This window comes from Notamacropus eugenii, chromosome 2 (genome assembly GCF_028372415.1).
Source record: "Notamacropus eugenii isolate mMacEug1 chromosome 2, mMacEug1.pri_v2, whole genome shotgun sequence".
In the NCBI taxonomy this organism is placed as follows: domain Eukaryota; kingdom Metazoa; phylum Chordata; class Mammalia; order Diprotodontia; family Macropodidae; genus Notamacropus; species Notamacropus eugenii.
The window spans coordinates 319,875,728-319,902,582 of record NC_092873.1 but is presented as its reverse complement, the minus strand read 5'-3'; the positions used below and the strand labels follow the sequence as shown (position 1 = coordinate 319,902,582).

Here is a 26,855-nt window from a genome sequence, read left to right as displayed (position 1 = left end):
TCTTTCAATGACTCAGTGAAAACAACTATTGGGTTTCTTAAGTTCATCTTTCTGAAACAGATCTAGTTCCATTTTTTGCCAGTTCTTAATTGTTTTATTTTTAATACATTTTTATTTATTTTTTCGATCCTCAATTTTAAAAAATACTATTTTTGATTGTTTTCGTTTTATATCACCTTCACCTTCTGTTCTGGATTCATCTTGTGTACTCTGATTCACACATGGTCCTTGAGAGCTGGATTGATTTTTGCCTTCTCTTTGTATCCTTAACACTTAGCACAGACTGGCACCTGGTAAATGCTTGGCGACTGATTAATATATCTTTTTTCACTCTCCCTCTCCTCACTATCCCCTAACCAGGGGCTCCTCAAGGAAATAGGGATTCAGAAAAACCAACCAACACATCACCTATGTCTGACAGTATATGTATGCAGCATTCCACACCCACCCATAGACCTCTAACTCTTGAAAGAGAGAATTGGGGTGCACTTAATTCACTTTTTTTCAGGACCAAGCTTGGTCCTTATAAATGACCTTTCTTCTTGTTGTTGCCACTGCTCAGTCATTTTTCAGTCATGTCTGACTCTTCTTGACCCCATTTGAGAATTTCTTGGCAAAGATACTGGAGTAGTTTGCCATTTCCTCCTGACGCTTTATACAGATGAGGAAACTGAGGCAAATGGTTAAATGACTTGTCCAGGGTAACACAGCTAGTAAGTGCCTGAGGCTGGATTTGAACTCAGGAAGATGAGTCTTTCTGACTCCAATCTCTCTCTACTGTACCACCTAGCTGCCCCTTCTAATGAAGAAAAAATTCAGTTTCTTGGGGGTCGGTGTTTGTATTTGCTGCTGCTGCTGTTCCTTCCGTTTACACTGTAGCCATTGTGTCTCGTTTTTCTGTTTTTGCTTACTTATAGCTCATAAAGCTCTTCCCAGGCATTTTTGAATTTAGACCCACTTCTCTACTTCAAAATAAATGTGGATCTGCACTAATTCTGCAAGACAGACTCTTCTAGTCCTCCTTTAAGCCATTTCCCCAGTATTATAGCTTGCTATCAAAGAAATCCCTCCCAGATTAGAGAGAAAATGGCTGCAGCTACCCAGCTTCCCAGCTTCCATTCCTTTCAGATTTTTCTTGTTTAGTCTCTTCTTTCACACAAATAACTCTGAGGAGTATTTGACCATCTACCAATTTCTTCTCCAGGAAGAGCAACTGAAATGAACCCTGGGGGTTGGGTATTTGTGAAGGACTTTGGTAAGGTCTGTTTCATCAGTTCCCCCTTTTGTTAAAAGATAACTCAATAGTTAATGATATACTGTCCTACCAAGGAGGTCTTGTGGGTAAAAAAAAAGAGAGGGGATTTAATTTGATCAAATTCTAGTACTTAAACCTAGTGGAGAGACCTTGGTATTTGAGTTTTCCTATCTGTTGGCAACTTTCTTAATCATTTTTCCTGGTAGAATGCAGGCAACCAAATTTCCCCAAAACACTAATCTCCGTGCTAGAATTCCCCCTTTGGTAAAGTGTAAGTCTCAGATTGTCTGACTAGCCAGATTTCTTTTTGTCTCTAGTTGAGGGACTGGGATCTATGAGGAGGGTCTAGCTCATTAAAAAGAGCAGCGACTTTGCTGCCTGACTGTGTTTAATTAAACTGTTAGTCCTGGTCCTAAAGTAGAATGTCTCCTTGATTTCTGGAAAGAGGATGAACAGAATCTGAGACAAAGCCAAGGAACCACCTGACTATTTTAGGGAGTTTCCTTAGACATTTGTCTTTCTGAAATATTTCATTTAGTAGCATATTAGGGGAACATTATGATAAGAAAATATTAAACCCCAGTTAGTAGGTGATATGGGATTAGAGAAAACAGCTAGTGAGTGGTGTAACATAACTAGCCAAGAGTCAAAGTTGGAGAAGCTAGGATTGGCAAGCAAATAGACTTGACCTAGTTGGTGGCAGCAGTGGGGTTTATAGGAAATAGTTCCAGAAAAGGGCTCCAGAGCCATAGGGCTAAAAGTGTGGTGGTAAATTATTAACACTTGGTCTGAGGGCAGTGTACCCACCTTTAAGCTTAATCTATATTATGGACATTTTTGCCATCACTTTCTTAGGTCTAGACAATTAACAAAAGAAATTAGGCCAATCTCTAAGTCATGAACACACACTGAAAATTTAATAACAGGCCAGGACCCTAGAACAAGTCCCCATTCTGCTACTTAACTGCCTGTATGGCCTTCAGCAAAGGTAGGTCACTTGGTCTGTCTGGATCTCATTCCATTTCTATAAAATAAGGGACTTTGGCCAGATGGTCTCTATGGTCTCTTCCAGTTCTAAAGTGTGTTAGCCACATTTATTAAATACCTACTTTGTGCAAGGAATTGTGCTAATCTCTGGGGATACAAAATCAGACCCTGCCTTCAGGGAGCTTATTACTATGGAGATCCTATATAGCAGTTTCCTATTAGTGCTAAAAGTCTGTTTTAGGAATTAAACAAGCTCAATTTTGTGAAAACTTTTATATGAAGTGTTAGAAGAATGTCAAGTATTATGATAGTGATGCTGAGGATTGTTATACCACCCCATCCTCCGGCCAGGAAGGACACAATTATACATAGAAATTAAATTATAGGTAATTTTTTAAAATGTGTACTAATAGAAAGAAGTGATTGTGTGGAAAACCAACACATGAGATTACTTTCAAATCAATGCTCTAAGGCTGAGAAATATGCAGTTTTAGAGGAAGCATATTTACCTTTATAAATAAGTTTGATTTAGGTAAGATAAATAATGATTATTATCATAGCTAGCATTTACACAGTGCTTTAAATTCTAAAAAGTGCTTTACATACACATCTCATTGGGTCGAATTGGCTGTTGTGCAGTTTATATGTGGTTAATTGAGAGATGGCAGTACATTTGAGAAGAATTGCTAATTACGTGAGGCAAGTAGGCAAGTTAACTGTTTGCAAGATTGGTTTAGATTCTATCCTGACTAGAGACTAGGGAAAGAGCCAGGTAAATTTTGGAAGCCCTCCTACTGTGGGATCATCTGGTTTGATTTTATGTAATTTAGAGGTGGGCTCCTTAAATTGAAAATACTATCAGGGAAAGGCCCTGGATTTCTATAGCACTTAAAGGTTTGCTGAATGACTTACACATGTCATCTCATTTGATCCTCACAACAATCACTCCCCCACTCCCAGCCCGATGGTAGGTGTTACTGTTATCTTCATTTTATAGATGAGGAAGTGACTTGCCCAGGTTAACACTGCTAAGAGTTATAGGCAGAATCTGAACTCTGGTCTTCCTGATTCCAGGTCCAGTGCTCTGTAAACTGCACCACCTACCTGAACCCATAAGCGTGATTCTGGTTACCCTAAATTGAGTGTGTTAGTAGAGATTTTGGCCAAAAAGTCTCTAAAATTATTTACTCATTGTTGTTGGTATTGTCCCATCCCCGTGCTCATTGTATTCAGTCTGGGGTCCAGAGCATCACAGAATCCAACTATGAATTCATAGACAAATGAAGGAAGACTGACATGACACATGGGGGACAAGTCAAGAGGCCCACACAGGAAAAAAAAACAGGGGAATGCAAAGAAATAGTTGACCATGGGAGCAGAGGCTGCTTCAAGCCTTACCTGGCCACTCCCACACCCTGAAGGACGAACTGGTTGTAGTTCTGCCTTCACTTAAATATTCTCTCCCCTCCAACCCTGGGGCTGGTAGACTTTTTGGAATTCATTTCTGATGTAGGGTTCTATCCCAACCTCTTAATGTAACAGACTTTAGCACACTGGTTGTATATTAAACCCACGGTTTAAAAAAAATTGTTTTTGAACCTCCCTACCAAAAATGAGAGGTAGTGTAAAAATAAATAAATGAATAACAGAAAAAGTTATGTCAGCAAGTCATTTCCCCAAGGGAACAGAAATACAAGTATTGTCACAACCCAGCAAATTCCTCTAGTGAAACAAAGAGAAAAGAAATGGGAAGCTGATAAGGGACACCTATGAATGAGTCATAAGATTATAGGATTTAGAACTTAAAGGGACCTCAGAAGTCAAGTGGCCCAAACTCTCATTTAAAAGATGAAGAGGGGCAAGTACGTGGCACCGGTCCTGGAGTCAGGAGGCCTTGAGTTCAAATCTGAAGTTACTAGCTGTGTGACCATGGGCAAGTCACTTAATGCTATTGCCTCAAAAAAAAAAAAAAAGATGAGGAAACTGAGGACCAGAGAGTTTAAATTGCATTGGTAGTAAATAGCTGGACCAGGATTTGAACTTGTATCACCTGATCTTAAATCTGTCACTCCCACTATATCACACACTAGGATGCATCCGAATTTTGCAGCATTGTTTCAATTGTTTTCCTTGTTCTATGTGTTCTCATTGTCGTGGTCACTGTGTATATATTCCCTGATTCTGCTTACTTCACCTTGCATCAGTTCATCAAAGTCTTTCAATTCTTATCTGCGTTCAGCATGTTCATCATTTCTTACAATGAAGTAATATTTCTATACATTGATGTACCACATTTGTTCCAACTGATGAGCATCTACTTTGTTTCCAGTTCTTTACTACTGCACAAAAAAAAAATGCTGCTCTGGATATTGTAGCACTTATGGGGGTCTTTCTTTTTATCATTGGGTTCCAGTCTTGTCTCAGGCCCTTATTTCTTTGAGACTGTAGACAAGTCATTTAACCTCTCAGTCTCAGCTTTCTGTTATGTAAGATTAGGATAACAACAGCACCTACTTTTCTGTGAGGATGAGATTTTATATACACATATATGTGTATACATACGTATGTATCCATGCACACATATTTGTGCATATTATGGAAATGTATGCATATCTCTGTACACATGTGCATTGTACTCACAAATATGTATGTGTACATAACATGAAGGTGCAAACTTTAAAACGCTGTATAAATGTGAGCTATTATTATTACTTGCTTCCTTTCAGAGAATTGAGAGTTAGCTTCTCCCTCACCATGCCTTTTATCAAGGCTGCTCACCAGGACTGGCATCTATTAGAGCAGATAGATCTGAAGAGATTAAGTACATAAAGGCCTTTGTATCCCTAAAATGAGCATTCTATTACTACTAGAAACTGAAGAACAATTTTTTTCAGTCTAGATTGTTCATAAAGCTATGACCTACCTAAATTAATTAGGGACTTGGCTGCAGTGATGCTAAAGTGAGTCTGTCATATTTGGATGGGCACACAGTTCCATGGGGTCATTTGGTATAGAGATGCCCTGAGGTTTAATATTATTTCAATTTGCATGTTTACAAGTTTGCCCCCATGTAATCTCACAGAACTGAATTATAATAAAACCAGGACCAAACCCTCATAGACCTCAATCCTCTTGTAGAATAGACACCTCCCTCCTCCTACCCTCTGGTAAATGTCCTCTTGCTTCAGAATCAAATGAGCAAAGGGTCCTGTAAACTATGTCTGACCCACTGGTCTGTTGTCACAATCTTCTCAACTCCCCTGTTGATCTCAGGGCATTCTATGGCCTTTCTTTTTGTATCTAATGAAGAATATATTCTTCAGAAACTTTGTGGAAGAGAAGATGGGGACCAAGTACGTGGAAGGACGCAGTGTTGAGTTTTCCAAGTCTTATGAGGAGAGTAGCCCTTCTACCCCGATATTCTTCATCCTTTCTCCAGGTGTTGACCCCCTGAAAGATGTGGAAGCATTAGGTAAGTAGTTCCCAACAATAACATCTGTGGAACCTTTTGTTGTTGATAACTATGCCCTCAACCTCTGGAATTTTTCCAGCCCTGTGGTTTTCCTGTTTTTCTTTCCCTCAGGAAAAAAGTTGGGATTTACCATCGACAATGGGAAAATCCATAATGTGTCCCTGGGGCAGGGACAAGAAGTGGTGGCTGAGCATGCTCTGGATGTGGCATCTGAGGAAGGGCACTGGGTCATTCTGCAGGTACTTAATGGGAACCTTGGCTTCTCAGCAGCCCCTCTCATATGAAGGATTTTAGATAAATATGTTTATTAAATTAGTCTGGATCCACTGATTTCCAAGAGCTTGAAGGTTAAGAAAAAGAGAAAGGCTAGGGGGTGGCAAAGAAAAAAAAAACTCCAAAAAACCCAAAATGGAAAAATATGAGCACTGAGATGGAATGAGGAAGATTAATCACTCAATCGATCTGATTTTGCTTGTAGAACATCCATCTTGTCGCCAGGTGGCTGAGCACTCTGGATAAGAAGGTAGAAAAATACAGCACAGGAAGCCATGATGACTATCGAGTATACATGAGTGCAGAACCTGCCCCCTGCCCTGAAGTTCACATCATACCACAGGGCCTTCTGGAAAATGCCATAAAAATAACAAATGAGCCTCCTACTGGCATGCATGCCAACCTGCACAAAGCCTTGGACCTCTTCACACAGGTATGATTGGCTTTTAGCAGGACTCTTCTCCCTCTCCTCTCTCTTCCACCTTGGGCCACTAAATGCAGTCTCTAAGACTGGCAAAGTCCTTGCCCTTTAGCAGTCACCAACATACTAACCTGGAATATTACACACAGACACACAGACACAGACACACACAGACACAGACACACACACAAACCAAAACAGGTCTGTATATAAATATGCATGAATACATGGCCTTGCATCGCAAAATTGACATGCACCTGAAATGCTTGTATAATGAGAATTTTAGAAAAATGAATCACTTCTAATACCCTCCCAACTGGTTTTCTGCCTCTCCAGTCCATCCTCCACTCAGTTGCTGAAGTGATTTTCCCAAAAATAAAGATCTGACCATTTCACTCCCCTACTCAGTAAACTCTAGTGGCTCTTCCTTGCCTATAGGATAAAGAGTAAACTCTTCTGGAGCATTTAATAAATGTTTGTTGATTGACTGATTGATTGATAGGACTGGATTCCCACAAGGTCAGTTTGCTTCACTTTGATTCAAGGCCACAAACTCCAAGTCAGACATCTCACAATATGTGTCCCAGATATAAGGAAGAATGAATAAACTTGTGCTGTAAAATAAGGGGATTGGAAGAGAAGGCCTTGAAGACCCCTTTCTGACCTTCCTCTAGGCTCCTATAAGAATTTAATGAGAACCTCTGTTTGGGCTCAGGGTTATTTGATTAGACCATTTGGTCTTACTGCCACTCTTTCTAAAACCCTTATTCAACCAGGTGACTACTATCATGCCAAAACACTTTCAATGGCTTTCTATTACCTATGAGAGAAATTCCACACTACTTAGCTTGGTGTTCAAGGCCTTCCACAATTTGGCCCCAACCTACCCTTCCACAATCATCTCCCTCTGTGTTCCAGCCACACTGGTGTATCTCCTGAAGACACTAAGCACATTTCTGCCTGTGCCTTTGTGACATTTGCCCCATTGGGAATGTCATGCCTTTCATTTCCATCTATGAACCTTCAGCCCAATACTAACTATTCCATAAAGACTTCTTTGACTATTCAAACCCACATTAACTTCTCTCTCCTGGGAATTCACAGCATTTGTTCTTCCAGCCACTCAAATGAGCAACTCATATCGATGTCTTTTACGTTGTCATTGAACTTCCATTATTTTTTCATGGCTATTGACCCCACTTGTCATAAGATCCTTGTTTGTTGTTTTTCTCTGGATCCCCACAGTCCCTAGTGGAGGCACTAGATAAATGTGTATAATAAATAGGAAGACATCTCACTACAATAGAAGGAGCATGGGCTCTGGGTTCAAATCCCAACCTTAACTGTTAGTATGTGTGTGTCTTTGGGCAAAATGAAGATTCTGAGATCAAATGTGACACTTAGTACCTATGTGATCTTGGACAAATTGCTTAACCTCCCTGGATCTCAGTTTCCTCTCGGTAAGATAAGGGTATACAGGTAGGTCAATTGGCCCATGGCCTTTCTATCTGTAAAATGATCATTCTATTTCCAGGATTTGAATCCTGGCTCTGTATTTTGCTCCCTGTGTGACTTTGGGCGGGCCCTTCTCTGGGCCTCCATTCCCATTTCTATAAATGGGGGAAGGGGTCAGTAAGTGAGTCAATAAACACTTACTAAATGCCTTCAATGGGTGCTTCAACTATGCTAAATACTGGTGCTTTAAAGAAAGGCAAAAGAAAGTCCCTGCTCCCAAGGAACTCAGTCAAGAAGAAATTAGGTTCCTTCCAACTCTAAATCCTATAAATGTATTCTCTGCTTGATTAAGGAACTAAATATTCTTAATTATCACTTCAAGGGTTGAGATATAGAGGTTTGAAACTAACAAGATGCTCACCAACCTCTGATTTCCCCACTGCCTACTATATTTGCCCCTAGGAAAATTCTGTGCCCGTGTTACGTGAGCAGTTTTTTGTAAAAATAGACCTATGCCAACAGCCAGGGCTGCCTGCTTCATAAGCTTCTGCAAACTCCCCCCAGTGCAGAGTTGTCTATTATCTATAAACAGTTTGTGACTGATCATACTGGAGTTGCTTTTTCGCATGTCTCAGAGGCCTAGAAGAAAATAAAGAAGTGGACAGTGATAAACATAGTCTTCGGGTGTCTCCTATACAGAATTTAATTGTTCGTTGTGTTTCATGGGTTAAAAAACCATTGCCTTCTGTGAATTGCTGTAATCTCCTCCCCCTACCTCCTTCTCCCCCCATTAGTTTTTCTATCACCTTCTGTTTGGAGCTGGCAAGTGACATTTATTTCCTGTCCAAGCCCCTCCTCTTCCATTTGGTCATTTTCTCTCTTGCTTTCTTAGCTTTATTTCCTGGAGTTTTCAAGCAGGAAGCTGAGCTTTGGGAAAGAGGGTCTAGAGGTTGAGGAGAACTGGTCACCCTCACTTCCCTGGAACCAAAACTTAGAGGCCCCGGCTCTGTTTTCATATTCAAAAGGAAGGAGGCTGGAGGGTAATTGAGGTACAAAGATGCTTCCGTTCCCTTTTCGCTTTCCTATGGAGATATCCAACTCAAGAGCACTTTAGCATTTGTTCTGGCCCTCTAAAACGCAAGACCAAGCCTATTGGTTTCCAACAATACTCATGTTTGTTCCAGTAGCCATGGATCCAACTCACTTAATAATGATAACTCAGTAAAACCTTATTGATTCAGACTACACTGGCTGATATTAAATGAGAATCACAGAAAGTCAGAGATGGAATAGGTTTTAGCGATCATCTAGTCCATCTCTGTCATTCTCAATAGAAGAAAACTGAAACACAAAATGAATTCATGAGTTGCCCAAAGACCACAGTGAACCGATGACTGAGTCAGAAATAGACCCAAGTCTTCTGGCTCTTTCCATGAGGGGTGTGGAGAGGGGTTGGGCCAAGCAAACGCACAGGCTGTTTTATTACAGTCAGGCAACAAGAATTCATTAAGCACCAGGCACTGTGTTCATGCTGGAAATACGAAGAAAGGCTAAAACACAACTATAATACTAATAAAATGTTAGACTCATTTTGACAGACATTTTAAAGCACTACTAGGGCATATTTTTACATGCACAAATTGCTCCATAATGATAAATATAAATGAACCTTCTATACTCATTAGCAATGATAGCAACAATAATAGTTATTCACATAGCGCTACCTTGTTTGATCATCACAACAACGATGGGAGGTAGGTACATGAAAACGTTCTTGGCTTGATCACTGCTTGGAGTTTTGTTATTCCATGTACTTAAAAATAATAAAACTGTACCTTCTTTTTAAATCTTTCCATCTTTTCACTGACTGCTTCCAACTGGTCATCCCATCTCTCACCTTCAATTAGACAGATTGCCTGGCAATTAGCAGATCATTCAGGTTCTTGGTAAAGTGTTTGGCCAAGATTCTACTACCAGAATAACTTGGTGCTCTTCCAGGCAAAATTCTACCTCCTTTATTCTTTCTCCTTGTTAAAATTTGATTATAGAAGGGTGGTTTAGTCAAACCTATAGGTTGAAAACTTGGTATCTGACATTTTTTAACCTATCTTTTTCTTCCTAGGATACACTGGAAATGTGCACCAAGGAAATTGAATTTAAATGCATACTGTTTGCCCTCTGTTATTTCCACGCGGTGGTGGCGGAGAGGCGTAAATTTGGAGCTCAAGGTTGGAACAGGGAATACCCTTTCAACAATGGAGACCTAACCATTTCTATCAGTGTTCTTTATAATTACCTGGAAGCAAACACCAAGGTAAAGAAAGGCTTGCCTGAGAAGAGCAACTCACATAATGACAGCAAAATCAATTTTCCCTTCCTGAGGTTGTGGATTATCTAATGTCTGTTCTCTCTCCCACCTCATGTCAGCTTTTTGTTAACATCACCACATCAGGGCAAGCCCTGTCCCACGTCAGGAACACTGCTGCACGGGGCAGCTTAAAGCAGTAGGTATGAGTGTGACCCTTGGTTCCTGGAAATGTTCCAGTCCTTTCCTGAAGATACCAGGCCACATGCAACCCTGAAGGTGTCCTGACCCTAGAATACACAAAGACTGTGAGGGAGATATTCACCAGATGTACCTGGCTGAAGGGATTTTCTGCACTAAATCAACAGCGTCCTTCCTAATTTGAAAGAAAATTCTGTTCATTGCTTCCTTTCCATTTCCACTACTCTGATTAATGCAGGGTAACTAAATGGTGCAGTAGATAAAGCACTGGGCCTGGAGTCAGGAAGATTCATCTTGCTGAACTCAAATGTGGCCTCACATTAGCTGTGTGACCCTGGGCAAGTCACTTAACCCTGTTTGCCTCAGTTTCCTCATCTGTAAAATGAGCTGAAGTTTCCTAGCAAACCACTCCAGTATCTTTGCCAAGAAAACTCAAAATGGGGTCATGAAAAGTCAGGCACAACTGAAACAACTCAATAACAAATTCTCACTTTTCTGTTATCTTCAAAAGCATCCTTCATGTCAGACTTAACATTATGCCTAGATGTAGCCACATTCCTCCTCTGCTCAGACCCTTGAGTGGCTCCCTGTTGCCAAAAGTTGGAAGCCTAGATTTAAGACTTTGCAGCTTGATATCATCTTTCTAGTTATAATTCTCAGTACTTTCCTCCAGGTGTGCCATTCTTCATACTGTTCTCATGCTGGTTTCTACTCCTGCAGCCTCTCTCATCTCCTTTTACTTCCTATTGATTCTCACCCATCCTTTAAGTCCAAGCTCAGATTTCACAGCCTCCATAAAGCTTATCTTGATTCCCAATCAAAAATGTTTCCCCCGCCCTGCACTTAGTTTGCACCTTTTAAAATTCATTTAACATACATCAGTTACTTTTGCCACACCCTTTACTAGATTCCAAATTCCACCAAGGTGAGAACCATCCTATTCATCTTCATTTCTCCCCTAGCACAAAGCACAATCCCCAGTATTTTTATAAATGCCAAAGCAGACAATAAATGATGGCTTAAGTTTTTGAAGTCACTGTCCCCTTCCACTTAAAAGCATAAAACCAAGATCCTTGTCCAAGACAGTTAGAGTACTGAAAAGAGAAACCAAGGTGATAGCTCCTAGTGATGTCTGTAAAGAGATAACTGACCATGGAGAAATTCACCATCGAGACTGCTCAAGCCCAACCCCAAAGCACCTTGGAGGGTTGATGTTACACTGCGGGGCAATGCTCTTTAAGAGCTACAGTATGTTCCAAACAAAGTCAGGCCTTTACCCTCACACACCATCGCTGAGCTCCCAAGGCTGAGTTTTTAAATCTATTGCTTCGTCTGGAATGGAAGAGAACCTCCCAAGAAATGGCACCTCAGATTCAGCACCTGCTTACTCTGCGTTTATTTTCTTTGAAATAAGGGCAGGTGCTGGCGATATCAGGTCGTACATGGTCAGGGGCTCCACTAGGGGGTGTGCAAGGGTAAGGGAGAGGAGGCTAAACGGAACATCTCACTTGTGAGCAGCTACTAAAAATCACTCTACTGGGTAAATAAATCACTTTTAAAATGATGGTGTAAGGATGGATCTCTGAATTTCAATCATCTCTTTACACCAGTCTAGGGCTGGCCATAGATTTCTTAAAGCTCTAGTGTTATTTACTCACATTAACATTACCCAAGAAAAGAAATCTCACAGTAAAAACAAAACAAAACAAAAAAATGGAGCCAAAAATCAGAAGTCTTGTTTTCTTTCTCTTGGTATTAAAGTAGCCTTCCACGAGGAACTTCAGTGGGCAGGAATGGGCTACAATAATAACTAGCATTAACATAGCAACTGGAGGTTTACAAACCTCTCATTTTATCCTTAAAACAACCCTGGATAGGTACTATGACTATCATTATCTCCATGTTACAGATGAGGAAATTGAGGCAGACAATGATTAAGTGACTTGCCCAGGGTCACATAGCCAGTGTCTGAGGCGGGATGTTCATCTCTCTATTCTAAAAAAGCATGGTACTATGGGGATTCTGGAAAAACTTCCAGAGGGAAGGATGGCTCTTTTCCACAGTTGGAATTTCTAAAAATTACCAAAAACTTAGAATCATCTTTTAGTTTGAAGAAAAGATTTTCACCTGTTTGGCAGTTTTCTCTTTAGGAAGTAGAAAGGAATATATTCTAGGCAGGAAGGTTTCTTATTTAAAAAAATTAAAGCAACTTATGAGTACTCCCCTCTCTACCCTCAACTTGCTCCCCTGTCCTCTAAAAAAGTATCAAAATCAAGTAAAAGTGACCCAGACAGCTAAAGGAAACAGATCCTAAGACAGATCAATGTACAGAAAACCCACACTAAAAATCACTTTTTCTTTTTCCTACTTTATCATTTTTATACCTGTGTTCATTGCTTAATCCTTCACCAGCTCACCTCTTACTCATTCGAACTTCCCTTCTGGCTTGGCCTTTGATCATAATTTGAGGATGCATGACATTCAGGTACCGGCTTAGCTGATAGAGCACAAGCCTAGCACTGGCCTCACCTGACTCCCAAATGCCCAAGTGACTGACCTCACATTGAGCCTGGTGCTTTCTCTGCTCCTTCACTATCCATCCCCTTGGGACATTGAACACAATAAATTTAACAAACATTTATAAATTACCTTATATGAACTGGATACTAGGGTAGACATCAGAGTCCCTGTCCTCAAAAGAGCTTGCAATCTACTCAGGAAAAATCATGTAGTGAAATAGGTCCTAGATTTAGTTGGGAGAGCTGCATTTAATTCCAGCTCTGACATTTATTAGCTGTGTAACCTAGAACAGAGATATCAAACATTTGGCTCTGCACTGCACCATGAACCAAAATAAGATGTAATTGGGAAATATTTAACAAAGTAAAAAATACAACAGAACATAGAAATGTTAATATTGCAATTTTCTAAGGCAAACATCATAGGGATCCTCACGTATGGTTTGGGGGGAAGAGAGGAGCACCCTGTATCACTGGCCCAGTGCGTGTAAATCACTTCATTTTTTGTGCCTCAATTTCCTCATCTTTAAAATGAGGAAGTATCCTCTCTAAGATCCTTTCCAGCTTTAAATCTTTGATTCTATAAAAATAAATTCTTAGGCTGCTCACAGGGGCTGACTATTTTTGTTAGTAAAGCACCCAGACATACTTTCTCATTCAGCTAATTCCTGGCATCGAACTTACCTTTGGAGTTCAGATGCAATGGGGGATAAGTAGTAATCAGGAAAGACGACCAAAATCTTCACTATCTCACAAAGCCAAGTCAGTGATGTTCGGATCTCTCAGAGTAGGGACAGGAGACTACTGGCCTAATATGTGCTAACATTTAAGAAATCTTCATTGCTTAAGCATTTCAGTTGTGTTCAGAATTGGGCTGATACATAGAAAATAGCAACTCTGAGGTCAATGGAAAAAGATGACTATGCAAAAATCTCTAATTTGGGGAAAAAAGAAGAGCAAACAAGAAGCTAGCTAGATGCTGGTAAAACAGACAAAGCAGGAAAGGGAAAGAACAGGGACCACTTAGCTTAAAGAGAAAGTGAAGAGCCAGAGAACAGAGGTGGTGCAATTAACAAGCATCAATTATGCATCTAACTACAATTATGAAATAAGTCAAATATAAAATATAAGGCAAAAAGTGAACATTCCTGGCCTTGACCTGTCTGTGCTTCTCCTAAGGTGCCATGGGATGACCTACGCTACCTTTTTGGAGAAATTATGTACGGAGGCCACATCACTGATGACTGGGACCGCAGGCTCTGTCGGACATACCTGGGAGAATACATTCGACCAGAAATGCTGGAAGGAGAGCTGCTATTGGCCCCTGGATTTCTGATCCCTCCCAACTTAGATTACAAAGTGAGTAGCCACACTCCTCAAGGAAGGCTAACAAATTAAATATGTGCAAGATAGGAGCAGAAAAGGTTAATGTCACCCTCGTGGGTTCTCTGATAAGAGCCTTTCAATATAAATGGAATATCAATAATTGAGCAAAGAACCAAGGCAACTAAAATAACCTAAGATTTGAAATACACCCTACAGTAAGAGGGAATGAAAATTTTCTTCCCTAGCAAGGAAGTGAGAGCAACCATAAATGGTATGGGGATTTGGGACTGAAGAAGCTGGAACTGGGGTCTGGGAAGATTCCACACAAAAATTGTTTATTAACATGAGGGACACATGTCTAGCTCACATCATATCACTATCCCAGCATCTTCCTATTTTGGGATGCATCCTTTTCTTAAATCCTATTATCACCTTTTCTTTTCCCCAGGGTTACCATGAATACATAGATGAAAACTTGCCACCTGAAAGCCCCTATCTGTATGGTCTGCACCCCAATGCAGAAATTGGTTTCCTGACAGTCACCTCTGAGAAGTTATTCCGAACTGTTCTGGAAATGCAGCCCAAAGAGTCTGATGCAGGAGGAGGGACAGGAGTATCTCGGGAGGAAAAGGCAAGAAATTTTTAATCAAATATTTCAGACAGATTGAAGGACAAACGGGAAACTTTTTGTCCCCTTGGTCCTCAAATCACAAAAAGCCCAAAACCTGGTTGCTATAGAAAGAACTCTTCCTTTTTGGTCCCTCGCTTCATGTTACAAATATGAGGAAACATTAGTGGCACCTAGAGATCCTCGGTAATAAAGAATCGGAAATGGAATAAATCTTTTAATACACAAAAAATCATGCAAATGTCTCTTCATGAGCTCTGCTGAAACCTCCCAAACCCTAAAGATTACAAAAGGCAAGGAGAATATCTCCATGCTTTAGATTAACCCCAAAGGACCAACCATCTTCTGACAGCAGCCAGGTTGGGCCTTTCCTTGTTTTTCCTTCAGGGGCCCTTTTTCATGGACATTTTGATCAGGAAAGCTGACTTTACACACAGGAAGACATGAATTTTTGTTTTTACTTTCACAACTATAAATAGTACAAACCAAAGACCCTCTGGCCTAGAGACAAGCACCAGTAACGGGGACATGTTGGGGCTTTGCAGGTCAAATCTGTACTGGATGAGATCCTTGAGAAGCTACCAGAGACATTTAACATGGCAGAGATCATGTCAAAGGCAGCTGAAAAGACACCCTATGTGGTAGTTGCTTTTCAAGAATGTGAAAGAATGAATATCCTGACTAATGAGATGCGCCGTTCACTGAAGGAGCTGAATCTGGGATTGAAGGTGAAAAAAATATAAAGATTAGTAAAGATCTGCCTTAGGGAAAAGCTCTCTCCCCCCCCCACCCCCAGCAAGCATGGCTCACTGTACTGCCAACAAACAAAATCCCCAATTCCTCAAAAGATACTTTATTCCGACCCACTAATTGCTATCTTATTCCCTTACATGATTCTCTAATACACTCTTCTCTACTTGGAACTGTATCCTAAATACTATGGAACTGGATCATGTGAATAGTCAAGAGATCTTAGAAGCCCATAATCTGTAGCCAGCAGATCATTGATCTTCTAGGCAGTTTAGGGGTTCCCCTTTTACCATAAGCGTAATCAGGAGACTTAGCTAGTGATACATTGGCAGGGCACTAGGCCTAGAGTCAGGAAGACCGCATTTCAAATTAGGTCTCAGATATTTATTAGCTACGTGACCCCTGGGCAAGTCACTTAAGTCTGTTTGCCTTGGTTTCCTCAACTGTAAAATGAGGATGATAAAACCACCTAACTTTGAAGGGGTATTGGGAGGACCCAATGAGGCAATATTGATAAAAAAGTGTCAAAAGCACAGCACCTGACTCATAGAAGGTGTTCTATAAATGCTTCTTCCCTTCTTTCCATTTCTGGAGCAGGGACATGTACATATAGTATCTAGGCACTTACCAGGCTCACACTAACCTTCACGCTAAGATTTATGTGGCTCAGTTGCCACAGAAAAATAAGGACACACTTGTCTTTAGTCAAGTGAAATAATGACAGGTTAGCTGCCTGTCAAATTTGCAATACACGTGATGATAAGAACTGGGGAAAATGGCTGATACTAGTCTCTTTCTACCTGGGTTCCTTAGGGGGAATTAACCATAACAACAGACATGGAAGACCTTTCCAACTCACTATTTTATGACAACGTGCCTGATGCATGGGTAGCTCGGGCCTACCCCTCCATGATGGGTCTGGGAGCTTGGTATGCTGACCTGATTCTTCGGATCAGGGTGAGTAGTTTCTTCTTCTCCAGCTTTTCTGCTTGTCTCAGGACGAAGGACCTCGAAAGGCAGGGATAAAAATGCTCTAACTCCCAGGGCTTGTTAGGAGGAGAGAGCTTGAGGAGGGAAACAGTTTTCCTCCAAAGTCTCCAAAACCACAGTTGTCTTAGCTCTTTGTCATCACATGGCAGGAAGGGCCTGGCCCACAACCCTCAAGGCTTCCTGTAACAATGGAAGCATTTCCTCTTTGAAAAATAAAACAAACAAGTATGAAGAGAGCAGTGTCTGCCAACATGAATGTTGTGAGATATTCCCACTGTGATCAAGGGTAGAGAGAGTGAAGTGTGGACAGGATTGAGTCTCCTGCTGTATCAAGCAGGATGACTCCAGTGTCTTGGATTGGAACATCTAATCCAATTAGGCTCCAATTTTAAGTAAGTCCCTTCTTGACCCTTCTCTTCCCGTCACCTCATTTAAAATGGAGCCAAACAGTAAAGCTACGTCATACATAGGAAGGCAGCAGAGCTTCATTGATTGCTATTTGTAAAGCCCTCTCAGCTCTCTGGCTGTAAGGCAAGGGAAAGAAGCATTCTAGCTTCTTAGTGAGGTCCAAGGAGAGGGCTGGTTATTCACAAGTGTCTTTTCGTGTTTCCTTTCAGGAACTTGAGGCTTGGACAACAGATTTTGCCCTGCCCACGACAGTGTGGTTGGCTGGCTTCTTTAATCCCCAGTCCTTCCTCACAGCCATCATGCAATCTATGGCCAGGAAGAATGAGTGGCCCCTGGATAAGATGTGCCTTGCCGTGGAAGTGACCAAGAAAGTCAAGGACGACATGACTGCCCCTCCAAGGGAAGGTGCCTATGTGTATGGCCTCTTTATGGAAGGTAAAAAAGGTTCTAGCAACCTAACAAAACTATTAGCGTTCCATTCAATTCAAACAGATGAGATGTGTAGTCTCATGTAAAGCTGGCATCTGGGAGCAGGGTGAATGTTGCTTTCAGTAGATGTAGCCTGATTAATGACTTGGGAGGTGGACAGACAAGGGAAATTGAATCTGAGAACACACTCCAATAGAAACCATTTTGTTTGGGCTGGGTTTATTTTTTATTATTTGCAAGTGACCTGGTATTTCGTTAGCACAGAAAGCTTCCAGTACGCTACTTCCTCTACCAATGCACATCAGCACCTTCTCTCTAGGTTCCTCCCTGAGAGTTGCCCAGGGTGTATCAGAGGCAAGATCTGAACTCAAGTCTTTCTGATTCCTAGCTACTGTGCCATGTTGCCTCTTGCAAAATACAACCCTTTGGTAAGAATGGTTTAAAACCTTTTGAAAAGCAATAAGGAAAAAGTTCCTTCTAGGCTCTAGATGTCAGGAAGCTTAGTGACCTCCAAGTTTCTATAACTTTAAGTGATGACTTTAAGGGTCTTTTCCCTTGACACAAAAGGGTTGCAGGAAAGTGAGTATTTGCTCCCCTTTTCTGAAGTCCCAAGTTATCCACCCAAGTGGAAAACAGAAGCTAAGAGAAGTTGTTCAAGCTTCTCTAAAAAGGCATGTGGGAAGAGATGGAGGTCAGGCAGGTCACTCCCTAGAGTTCATTGAGCTGAATTTCAACAATTCTACACACCCCTCCCTCCAAACCCTCTCATCTTCTCCTTCCCAACAAGTGATGAATGACTGATTTAATCCCTTAATTCTGGGAAAATGTCGGTGTAATGCCAACATGAGCAGAAGGGGCTCCCCATTTCCCACATTGTTGAAGAAAGGCACAGTTCCAACTACTTGTCAGTATTTATTTTGGAATTTCAGGCAGGAAATATAAACATCATTAAATAGGGTGAGTAGAAATAATGGTTTGGTTAAAAGCGTATCCCTTTAATAATAATATATATATTTACGCAGAATATATATATACACACACAAGACAGACATTAAGTATGAAGGTCTCCAATAATATTCAGTTAGAGCTATGATTTCCTGCCACAGCAAAGAGAAGGCTGAGGGATCAGGCTCTGGAAATAACCGTTGCTATGGATGAAAACAGATGAAAGTTCAATAGATGAAACTCAAGGAACTTCATTTGTCTGAAGCTTTTGTTGTTAAGCAATTCCTGAGTGCATAGTGGGATACACGAGTCAGTTGTACCGTGCACGTAATTACCCTTATGAAACCCTATTTTTAGCAAATTCCATTTTTAGCTATTTCTGTGACAGTTCAGGCTCTGGCAAAAAGCCTCTACTCTGCAGGAGCCAAGACTTGTGTCCCATAAGCACTTCTCCAAGGGCAGGAGGGGGCAAAGACAGGGCTTCTCTCCCTTTCTCCCTTACCCTGACTTACTGCTAGCTCACCAAATGAGAAATAACAGTCTTCACACAGGCCCTGAGCCTCAGCCATGTTGTTGATTGTAGGGGCTCGCTGGGATACCCAAAGTGGAGTCATTGCAGAAGCTCGGCTGAAGGAGTTAACACCACCCATGCCTGTCATCTTCATCAAAGCCATTCCTGTAGACCGTATGGACACCAAGAACATTTATGAATGTCCTGTCTACAAAACTCGAATCCGTGGGCCCACTTATGTCTGGACCTTTAACCTGAAGACCAAAGAAAAAGCAGCTAAGTGGATTCTAGCAGCTGTTGCATTGCTTTTACAGGTTTAGCTTGCTTGCTGGATTCTACATATTGCCCATGAACCCCTGTGCCAGATTAATGGCCTAACCATAATTCCAAATTAGAAACTCAGCCTCACAACTTGTATTTTTTTTAAATGAGGTTCATGTGTGTTTTTGGTGCTTTGTTTTTTATTTTTCGCTTAAATAACCAAGTTGTTTTATAGCAAAGAGCATCTGAACTAACGGGGGAAGGAGGGGCATCATATTAAAATGTTAATACCAATTATTCATGATCGTCTTATTTACTTGCACTTACCTTTAACTCAAGCCCTGAAGGACACCAGAAATAAGATACCTGGGAAAAGGTAACCAATTCCCAGCAGTCAAGGGAAAATATCCCAAGATCCAACGGTATGGTCTTGGCTCCCCAAAAATCCTTGAGTTTATTTCTAAACACAGCCCTTCTCTGGTCACCATTCCCAGGGATGAGGCCCAGCAGTCACATACTTAATCTGGCCCCTTTACATAGAGCTAAGCATGGATCACAAAACAAGTAGCAGAAGGAGGTCCCTACTGTGACAATTCCTATATCTATTTAGTGTTGGGGAGCCCATCCTTCCGAAGTTCTTATTGTAACTGACACCATTTGGGGATGGGCTGTTCTGTGAAAACAGTGTTTCTAAATAACTTAAGCTTTGTGGTGCAAATGCCAAAACTTTTCTTGCATTTACCATTTTTGATGGAACTGCTACAACATATATTTCCCTGCCATATTGAGTATAGTAAACATGATGTACCAAACAGCTACCAAATCAATAATCCTAAAGTACAGGTCTAATCACCACTCCCCTTCTCAAAAAGATTCAGTGTCCCCCCAACTGCCTCCAACAAAAAATAAAGGCAAAGCCTTTCCTAATCTGTCTCCAACTAGAGTTCGTAAGGCGCAAACATATACTTCTCCCACAAAAATGGCCTAGTGTTCCTCCCCAAACAGGATGTTTCATCGCTCACTTTCACAGATTTTCCCAATGTCAGAGAAGCTCCTGCTCCTCACCTCTGCCTCTATCTACATCTTAGAATCCCCATCATTTTAAGACGTGGTTCAAATACTCCTTCAAGAGGCCTTTATACAAGCATTTTTTTTATGAGTAGTCACCTGCATTGAAACTATCCTACTGAAAGGTAACACAGAGAAGAAAGGAGGAGAGGTAGTAGATGGAAAAGCTATAAGAATAAGTAGGCCTAGAGAAGATCTAAAGAATATCTAATGAACAGTTTAGAGAAAATTTTCAGGTCATGAATGAAAAATGATCTTCAAATAACATGTCATGTTATAGACTCTGGGGTAAACGTGAGATAAGGAAACGTCACCCTCAACTGTGTGGAAGGCTTTAAAAGATGAATAAAGAGTCTTCTGAGGATGTCTGGTATCTTATGACTTGGACTTAGAGTTCTAAGATCATCACTTTCTCCTCTCAGTACTCTCAAATAGTTAAGTACTTTAAACTATCCTATCTGAATAAGTGGTAAGGGAAACTCTGAATTTGAAATAATTTACTAAAATGTAAAGTTACAGAGACTTTTCATGCCAAGCTAGACAACTTGCACCCAACTATGGTCAAGCCTATAAATCCTCTCCCTACCTGCTTAGTTACAAGAGATTCTAGTCCCTATGTGGTTGCTGTTTTGGAAAAGGGAAAAGATGGATTCAAACCCATTTGTGAACTTAATTCCATCTGTAAAATGGAGGTAGTGAGATAGATACCTATATATCTGTAGCACCCACCTCACAAGATTATCTGTATGCAGGGCACCCTATAAATCTTTACTAAGTGTCAGCTCTTACTACCTCTGTTATTACAGAAAAGAACTACTTTAGGAAAGGCATGGCATCCTCAAACAGTAGGGACAGTCCTGTTGTGCCCTGCCATAGCCAGATCATATCTAAAGTATTACAGTCCTAGATACATGTTAGGAGGAAATGATCAAGTGAAAGGAAACAGAGAAGGACCTCAATTTCATGTCACATAATAATTATTTGAAGGTTCTATATGTTTAACTTAGAAAATAGAAGACTCAGGATAGACAACAGCTGTCTTGCTCTGCTTTGGCCCCAGAGGACAGAAAGAGAAACAACTGATACAGATTGCAAAAGCTTTAGGCTTGGTATAATGAAATACTTCATGACAATCAGAACCTTCCAAAAATGGAAGGGACTGACTTGAAAAGTAGTGGAAAGTCTTCCAGAAAAAGTCCAAATCAGATTGAGTGGCCTCTGAAGTCCCTTTCAATTCTGAAATTCTGTAAGAGTTTCTCTATGCTGAGAGAAGGAGGAGTAATTTGTACCCCACCTTCTGGTGTCCAAAGGAGGAACATGGTCGTTTTTTCTGCATTTACCTAGGCAAAGATAAGGTACAGGCAGATGACCCACCCAACATGGTGTGGCTGGCTGGTCAAATTATCTCCAAATTTCAGAGGATGATTCCACTTTAAAGCTGAGATCAAGTGCCACTAGAATTAGAAAAGAAACTTTTGCAACTTGAAACTGCTTTGATGACTGAGAATTCGCTTTTCTGTGACATCATGATTTTAACAGTGCTCATTTCTGATTTTTCTACTATAAGAGGAGTCACCGTCCTAAGGCAGAGGTTTTCTTGATGAGAAGGCACCTCCAGAGTGGTAGTTTGAATTATCAGAGAACAAAGAGAAGGAAGTCAGAACATGAAGCCAGAACTGCTGACTTCTTAAAACTGTAGCTATGTCACAAGACTGTTTACATTGGTCCCCACACGATCTAAAAGAATGCTAAACCTGTTTATCTAAGGTCTCTTACTGCCTCTGTACATTCCTTTGGTTTTTCTAGTCTTGTTGTCTTACAGGATAATTTAATAACTACTTTGAATCCTAGCCTTGACAAATGGTTCATGGTTGCTCTGGAGTAGTCGCTGGTTGTTGTAAGCTCCACCATATACCAATCTGCATGATTTTTCAGGTTACTTGATGGGGAGGGGGAGTGGTATCACCCTGGCCTGAAATCTCCCATCACTGGGAAATTCCAAAGTAAAAAGCAAAGCCACTGGATACTAGAACAATGAACTTACAACTAGAGGGATGAAGGACAATAGCTAGTCCTCTAGCAACAGACTCTAGAACCCATCCTGAAAGGATTATAGTCAAGTCAAAGAGGAGATTAAGAAGAGATTCAACCCAGATAAAACCTGGAGTTATTATACTTGCCAAGTTCTGTGAATGACCTTATCACCAAGGGTCACTGTCCTTTGGGGTACAGTACTACTATTAAGCAAACTGATTCAAATCTAGAGCATTTCATCTCCTTAGGTAAGTCAGATGAATGTCGATAAGAAAGCTAACCCAGGATCTGACTCCTTAGATGCCTTTTACTCACAAGCTTTTAGCTACAGCTGGCCATGGCAATAGGCCAGCGTTGTTTTCCCAACTTCTTTTTACCACCTTAATGGGAACCAGTCCTTTCCCTCCAGAAGAGGAAATCTGCAGCAAGAATGTATCAAGCATTTATTAAGCACTATATGCCATAAAATATTTAGCTAGAAGATGAAATTATTCTTCAATTTATCATTTCCCTCATCAATGACAGGGAACAAGGTAGACGAAAAATACTCAAATCTTTAAACACTGTTTTTGATTCACCCAAGGGAAGTGATGAAAAAGATTTCAGATCTTTTGAGTGAACCGTACTGAGTCAACCTCCGCTCCAAGTTGAAATTATCAAAACAGTGATGAGATTCAGTAGAATAGGCCAGAAATCTCACCTACCAAGTAGTCATGAGGTTCTGAACTCAGAAGAAGTTCTTAATCAGTGGAGTCACCATCTTCACCCACAGTTTGACATACCGGCTTGGCTGCTCAAAGGTGGCTGATGACACCAGACCTGACCTTCGGTAAAGCTGCTCCTGTTCCTAGAGAACAACAACAACAAAACATTAGTCAAATTCCACCTGGCGCCAACCAAGCCAAGAGCAGCCTACCGGACACAACCAAGAATTTTCTTTTTCAAAAAATAAACAAATGTTCAGCACAGAACTCTCAGGATGGTAACATGAAAGAGCTACAAAATTCCAATTATGACCTAGAGCAGGAGGCAGCAAAGAACAACTGAAGAGCTACAGTCTGCAAGCTAAAAATACCTAAAAAGTTTACATTTTCAAATACAATAAAACATATCAAAATATAAAAATCATCCTTGACTTGCGGGTATAAAAAGCAGGTGAGCCTCATATTTGACCAGTGGACTGTAGTTTGCTGACAAGGTGATGATTTCAAAATGAACCCTTTCCAAGGAACCTGGGTTTGGTAAAGATTCCAGTGTTAACGATTCCACATAAGGACTACGACAGTCCTCTAGTGTCACAAAGTGAGAAGAGGCAAGGATGAAGATGAGGATGACCCCAAAGAAGCTATGATATCACACATGCCAAAGGAAAGGCTACTGATGGTAAAGCCAAGGAATCTGAGGAAGAGGAAGATGAGAAAGACAAAGATGATGAGAAGAGGTGAAAGAGTCCATGAAAGCAGCACCAAGGAAAAGGAAACAGGCAAACAGAAGGCCCTAAGGCCAAGAAACAAAAACTAGACACTGAGGCTTTTCAAACCTGGCCTTCAGCAAAAGCACTTCTGAGATAAAACCTGGCATCATGGACTTCTTTGCAAAAAAAAAAAGGACTTTATTGTTGTGGAGGATGCCTGCAATGGCACCAGCTGCTAAATGGAATCTGAATCTGCTGAAGATATGAAAAAGGCTCTGGAGCACAGTGGCTCCAAAATTAACCTGGAAAAAAGCAAAAGAGAACAAGACAGACCAAGAAGCAAGGGTACTCTTTGTCAAGAATTTGCCATATCAAGTAATTTAAAAGGAGCTCAAGAAGTATTTGAAAAGGCTATTGAGATCAGAGTGATCTGAGGCGACTGCCAAAGGAATGGCCTATGTTGAATTTAAGATGGAAGCAGATGTGGACAAGGGCTTGGAAGAGAAGTGGACAACTGAAATGGATGGCTGGGGTGCTCATTCTGGACAACACAGGGCAGAAAACCCAAGGATAAGAGAACTCTAGATTTGGGAAGAATGGGACAACATAAGCTGGTAGACTCCAAGACCCTGGTGCTGAACAACAGCCTTACCTATAGCACCACAGTAGAAGGGCTTCAGAAAAAGACATTCATCACCTTGCCTGAAAGTAAGAACCAAGGCCAACTCTAAAGGCTACAAATTCATTGAATTTGCTCTCTGGAAGATGCAAAAGAAGCTCTGAATTCTTGTAACATATTGAAGGCTAAGCCATCTGGCTGGAGCTGAAGGAACAGATGGCTACTAATGCAGCCCCAAAGCACAAGTCCTATGAAAAAATCTGCTTATTCATTTCATGCTCTGTAAGAACCAGCATAGTTACAGACAGGGAGATGGGTGGGGTCTTCAAAAGGGTTTGGTTTTGTGCACTTCAACTCAGAGGCAGATGCCAAACCTGTGAAAGAGGTCACGGAGGATGAGGAGATTGATGGAAACAAAGTAACCCTGGACTGGTCCAAGCCTAGTGGTTTTGGGGGCTGAGGAGGTGGCTGAGGCCCAGGGGTCTTTGGTGACAGAAGCCAAGGAAGCTTTGGAGGCTGAGGCAGTTTCTGAGGAGGTCACAAAAAAAGAAGATGGAAGTTTGAATATCTTCCCTCCTTCTCTTTTCCCCTGCCATGTGAACAGGCTCTGGGAGTTTTATCCTGTTACCTAATCACTGACAGAGCCGTCTAAGGGACATTCCAAGACAGATGCACAATCCAGGGTAGTCTTGGAAAGGCCTGGATGACATTTCAAGAGAAAGAGTGAGGCCATTTTGACTGGATGAATGTTGTATATAAAGTTTTTAGAAAGATGGATGATAGCTGTGGCAGGTCACCTTTTTGTCTATAAGTTGCATAATGTTATTTAAAAAAACATAAAAAATACTTTTTCTAGTCATAAACATCTTCAGGGCAAGAAATCTCTCTTCTACATCTTTTATCCTTTCTCCAGCCCCAAGCCCTGAAGCTTCCCATTACCTAGCCCAGCACCTAAACACTCATGAAATTGAGGATCCAGCAATCTAGGGTTTGATAGTTGTTATTTCTAGATCAGAAGATCCAGCAACTTAATGCTGAATACAGGATGGAGAGGAACAAAGAAAGTCTTTTCTGAGAGCCACAGAAAACAGAAATCCACGATTCCTACAAAATTTGGAATCAAGGTGCAGTTACTATTTTTCCCCTTTCAGGAAAAGAACCTGACAGAAGCATAAAGTCTAACCTAATTTCTTCCTTTTATTAGTTTGTCACATATCTTTTCTGACCTTTTTCCTTGAGCATGAAAACAGTTCATTACCCCAGGGATGATGTAATGGTTTCAGATAAACAGAGGGACCCTACTTGAGCTCTGTGTCACAAAAGGATGTAATAATCCTGCCTTCTAATTGTGTGGCTCCCAGGGTCCAAATCCCTGGCTGGGGCTGATGACACAGAATCCAGCTCTGGTCTCAAGGGGCTGGTTTGAAGAGCTCTCCACAGACTGGGCTCCAGCTTTATGCTTTCAAAATGAATAAGCAGCCAAGATTTCAATTAAATTACCAGAAACACTTGAGTTTCCTCACAGGCTCCACAATACAGATGCAAGAGGAAGTCAGCTGATATAGGTTACAATGCCATTGAGGGGAGCATTTCTTGGGTCACAAGTGGGAGATGTGTGTTCTGAACAATACCAGGAAGTTTTCCACTTTGAATTTATGCACCAAATGCAGGGTAGGGCCTTTGCTTCCTATACATGAATACTTCCCTCCATCTCTTGCTCTGAGGTCAGTATAACAGCTCCAGCCCTTCCCTGCATGGCAGAGAAAGAACACCAGTGAGACAACTTTTGACAGCTCAAAGATTCTTGAGTGGCTGGAATTCTCGATGTATACATGTGTTGAAAAGTGAGGAAAGAGAAACTAACAGTTTTTTTTAGCAGCACCTAACACACTTAGGGGGCATTACATTTTTTAGACTCTTGTGTGAAGGTGATTCATAGGTGTAGTGATATAATGCATGCAAACTGAAGAGAAATTAGTTTTACAATTTTACAATTCAAAAGCACATATAAGAAGTTCAGACTTTGAAGGTGGAGAGAGGAGAGACACAGAGAGAGACAGAGAAAGAGAAAGAGAGAGAAAGGTGAGCTATCACCTTCCTGCAATCCTCAAATGCCCCTCATGTTCAGATTTGGGAAGAAGAAAACTATCACAAGTATGTTAGTTCTGACCACAAGCATGCCAACTTTTCCCAAGAGCCAGGAAATGGGTTCAGGGCTCAGCTATGAACCCCCTTATTGAAGAAATGGAGAATTTAGCATGATCAATATTTATTCAATGTCACTCAGCTGATACCCAGAAACAACATCCTGAAAGACAAAGAGGATTTTTTCTTCTCTATCAATCCAAGACCAGGGCACCTAATGTTGGCCTTAAATCAAAAAAATTGCATTAAAAACTGTCTTGCTGACCTAAAAGCAAAAACCCATGAAAAATGAATCCAAAGATTACTGAGTTTGGGGAAATTTCTACTGTCTATGACACTGGCACAAACACAGAGAAGGCTACAAAGGTTCATTGTCACTCTGGCCAAGGCTCAGGGGTCAGCTGCAGAGATAATCTCCCTACCCTAACCTGTGTTCATT

The 26,855-nt window shown here is 41.0% G+C and overlaps 2 protein-coding genes and 1 pseudogene across 4 annotated transcripts in view; 2 read left to right on the top strand and 1 right to left on the bottom strand.

The window, feature by feature from the left end:
* The window catches only part of DNAH17 (dynein axonemal heavy chain 17), a 237,396-nt gene extending 217,963 nt beyond the window's left edge, over window positions 1–19,433 (top strand). For both annotated transcript variants that reach the window (XM_072645176.1, XM_072645177.1), the window contains 10 exons: window positions 5,566–5,714; window positions 5,826–5,953; window positions 6,193–6,420; window positions 9,986–10,177; window positions 14,068–14,247; window positions 14,663–14,845; window positions 15,388–15,570; window positions 16,406–16,549; window positions 17,200–17,425; window positions 18,948–19,433. In XM_072645176.1, the coding sequence (XP_072501277.1) occupies window positions 5,566–5,714; window positions 5,826–5,953; window positions 6,193–6,420; window positions 9,986–10,177; window positions 14,068–14,247; window positions 14,663–14,845; window positions 15,388–15,570; window positions 16,406–16,549; window positions 17,200–17,425; window positions 18,948–19,195 (1,861 nt within the window). In that variant the 3' untranslated portion in view covers window positions 19,196–19,433. The remainder of the gene's footprint in view (window positions 1–5,565; window positions 5,715–5,825; window positions 5,954–6,192; window positions 6,421–9,985; window positions 10,178–14,067; window positions 14,248–14,662; window positions 14,846–15,387; window positions 15,571–16,405; window positions 16,550–17,199; window positions 17,426–18,947) is intronic.
* The window catches only part of PGS1 (phosphatidylglycerophosphate synthase 1), a 42,392-nt gene continuing 33,855 nt past the window's right edge, over window positions 18,319–26,855 (bottom strand). The window contains exons 10-11 of one of the 2 annotated variants that reach the window (XM_072645178.1): window positions 22,943–23,085; window positions 18,319–19,129 (exon numbers count right to left, since the gene is read on the bottom strand). In XM_072645178.1, the coding sequence (XP_072501279.1) occupies window positions 22,966–23,085 (120 nt within the window). In that variant the 3' untranslated portion in view covers window positions 18,319–19,129; window positions 22,943–22,965. The remainder of the gene's footprint in view (window positions 19,130–22,942; window positions 23,086–26,855) is intronic. The other variant, XM_072645179.1, reaches the window with a different exon arrangement.
* LOC140527892 (nucleolin pseudogene) lies at window positions 23,770–24,743 on the top strand (annotated as a pseudogene).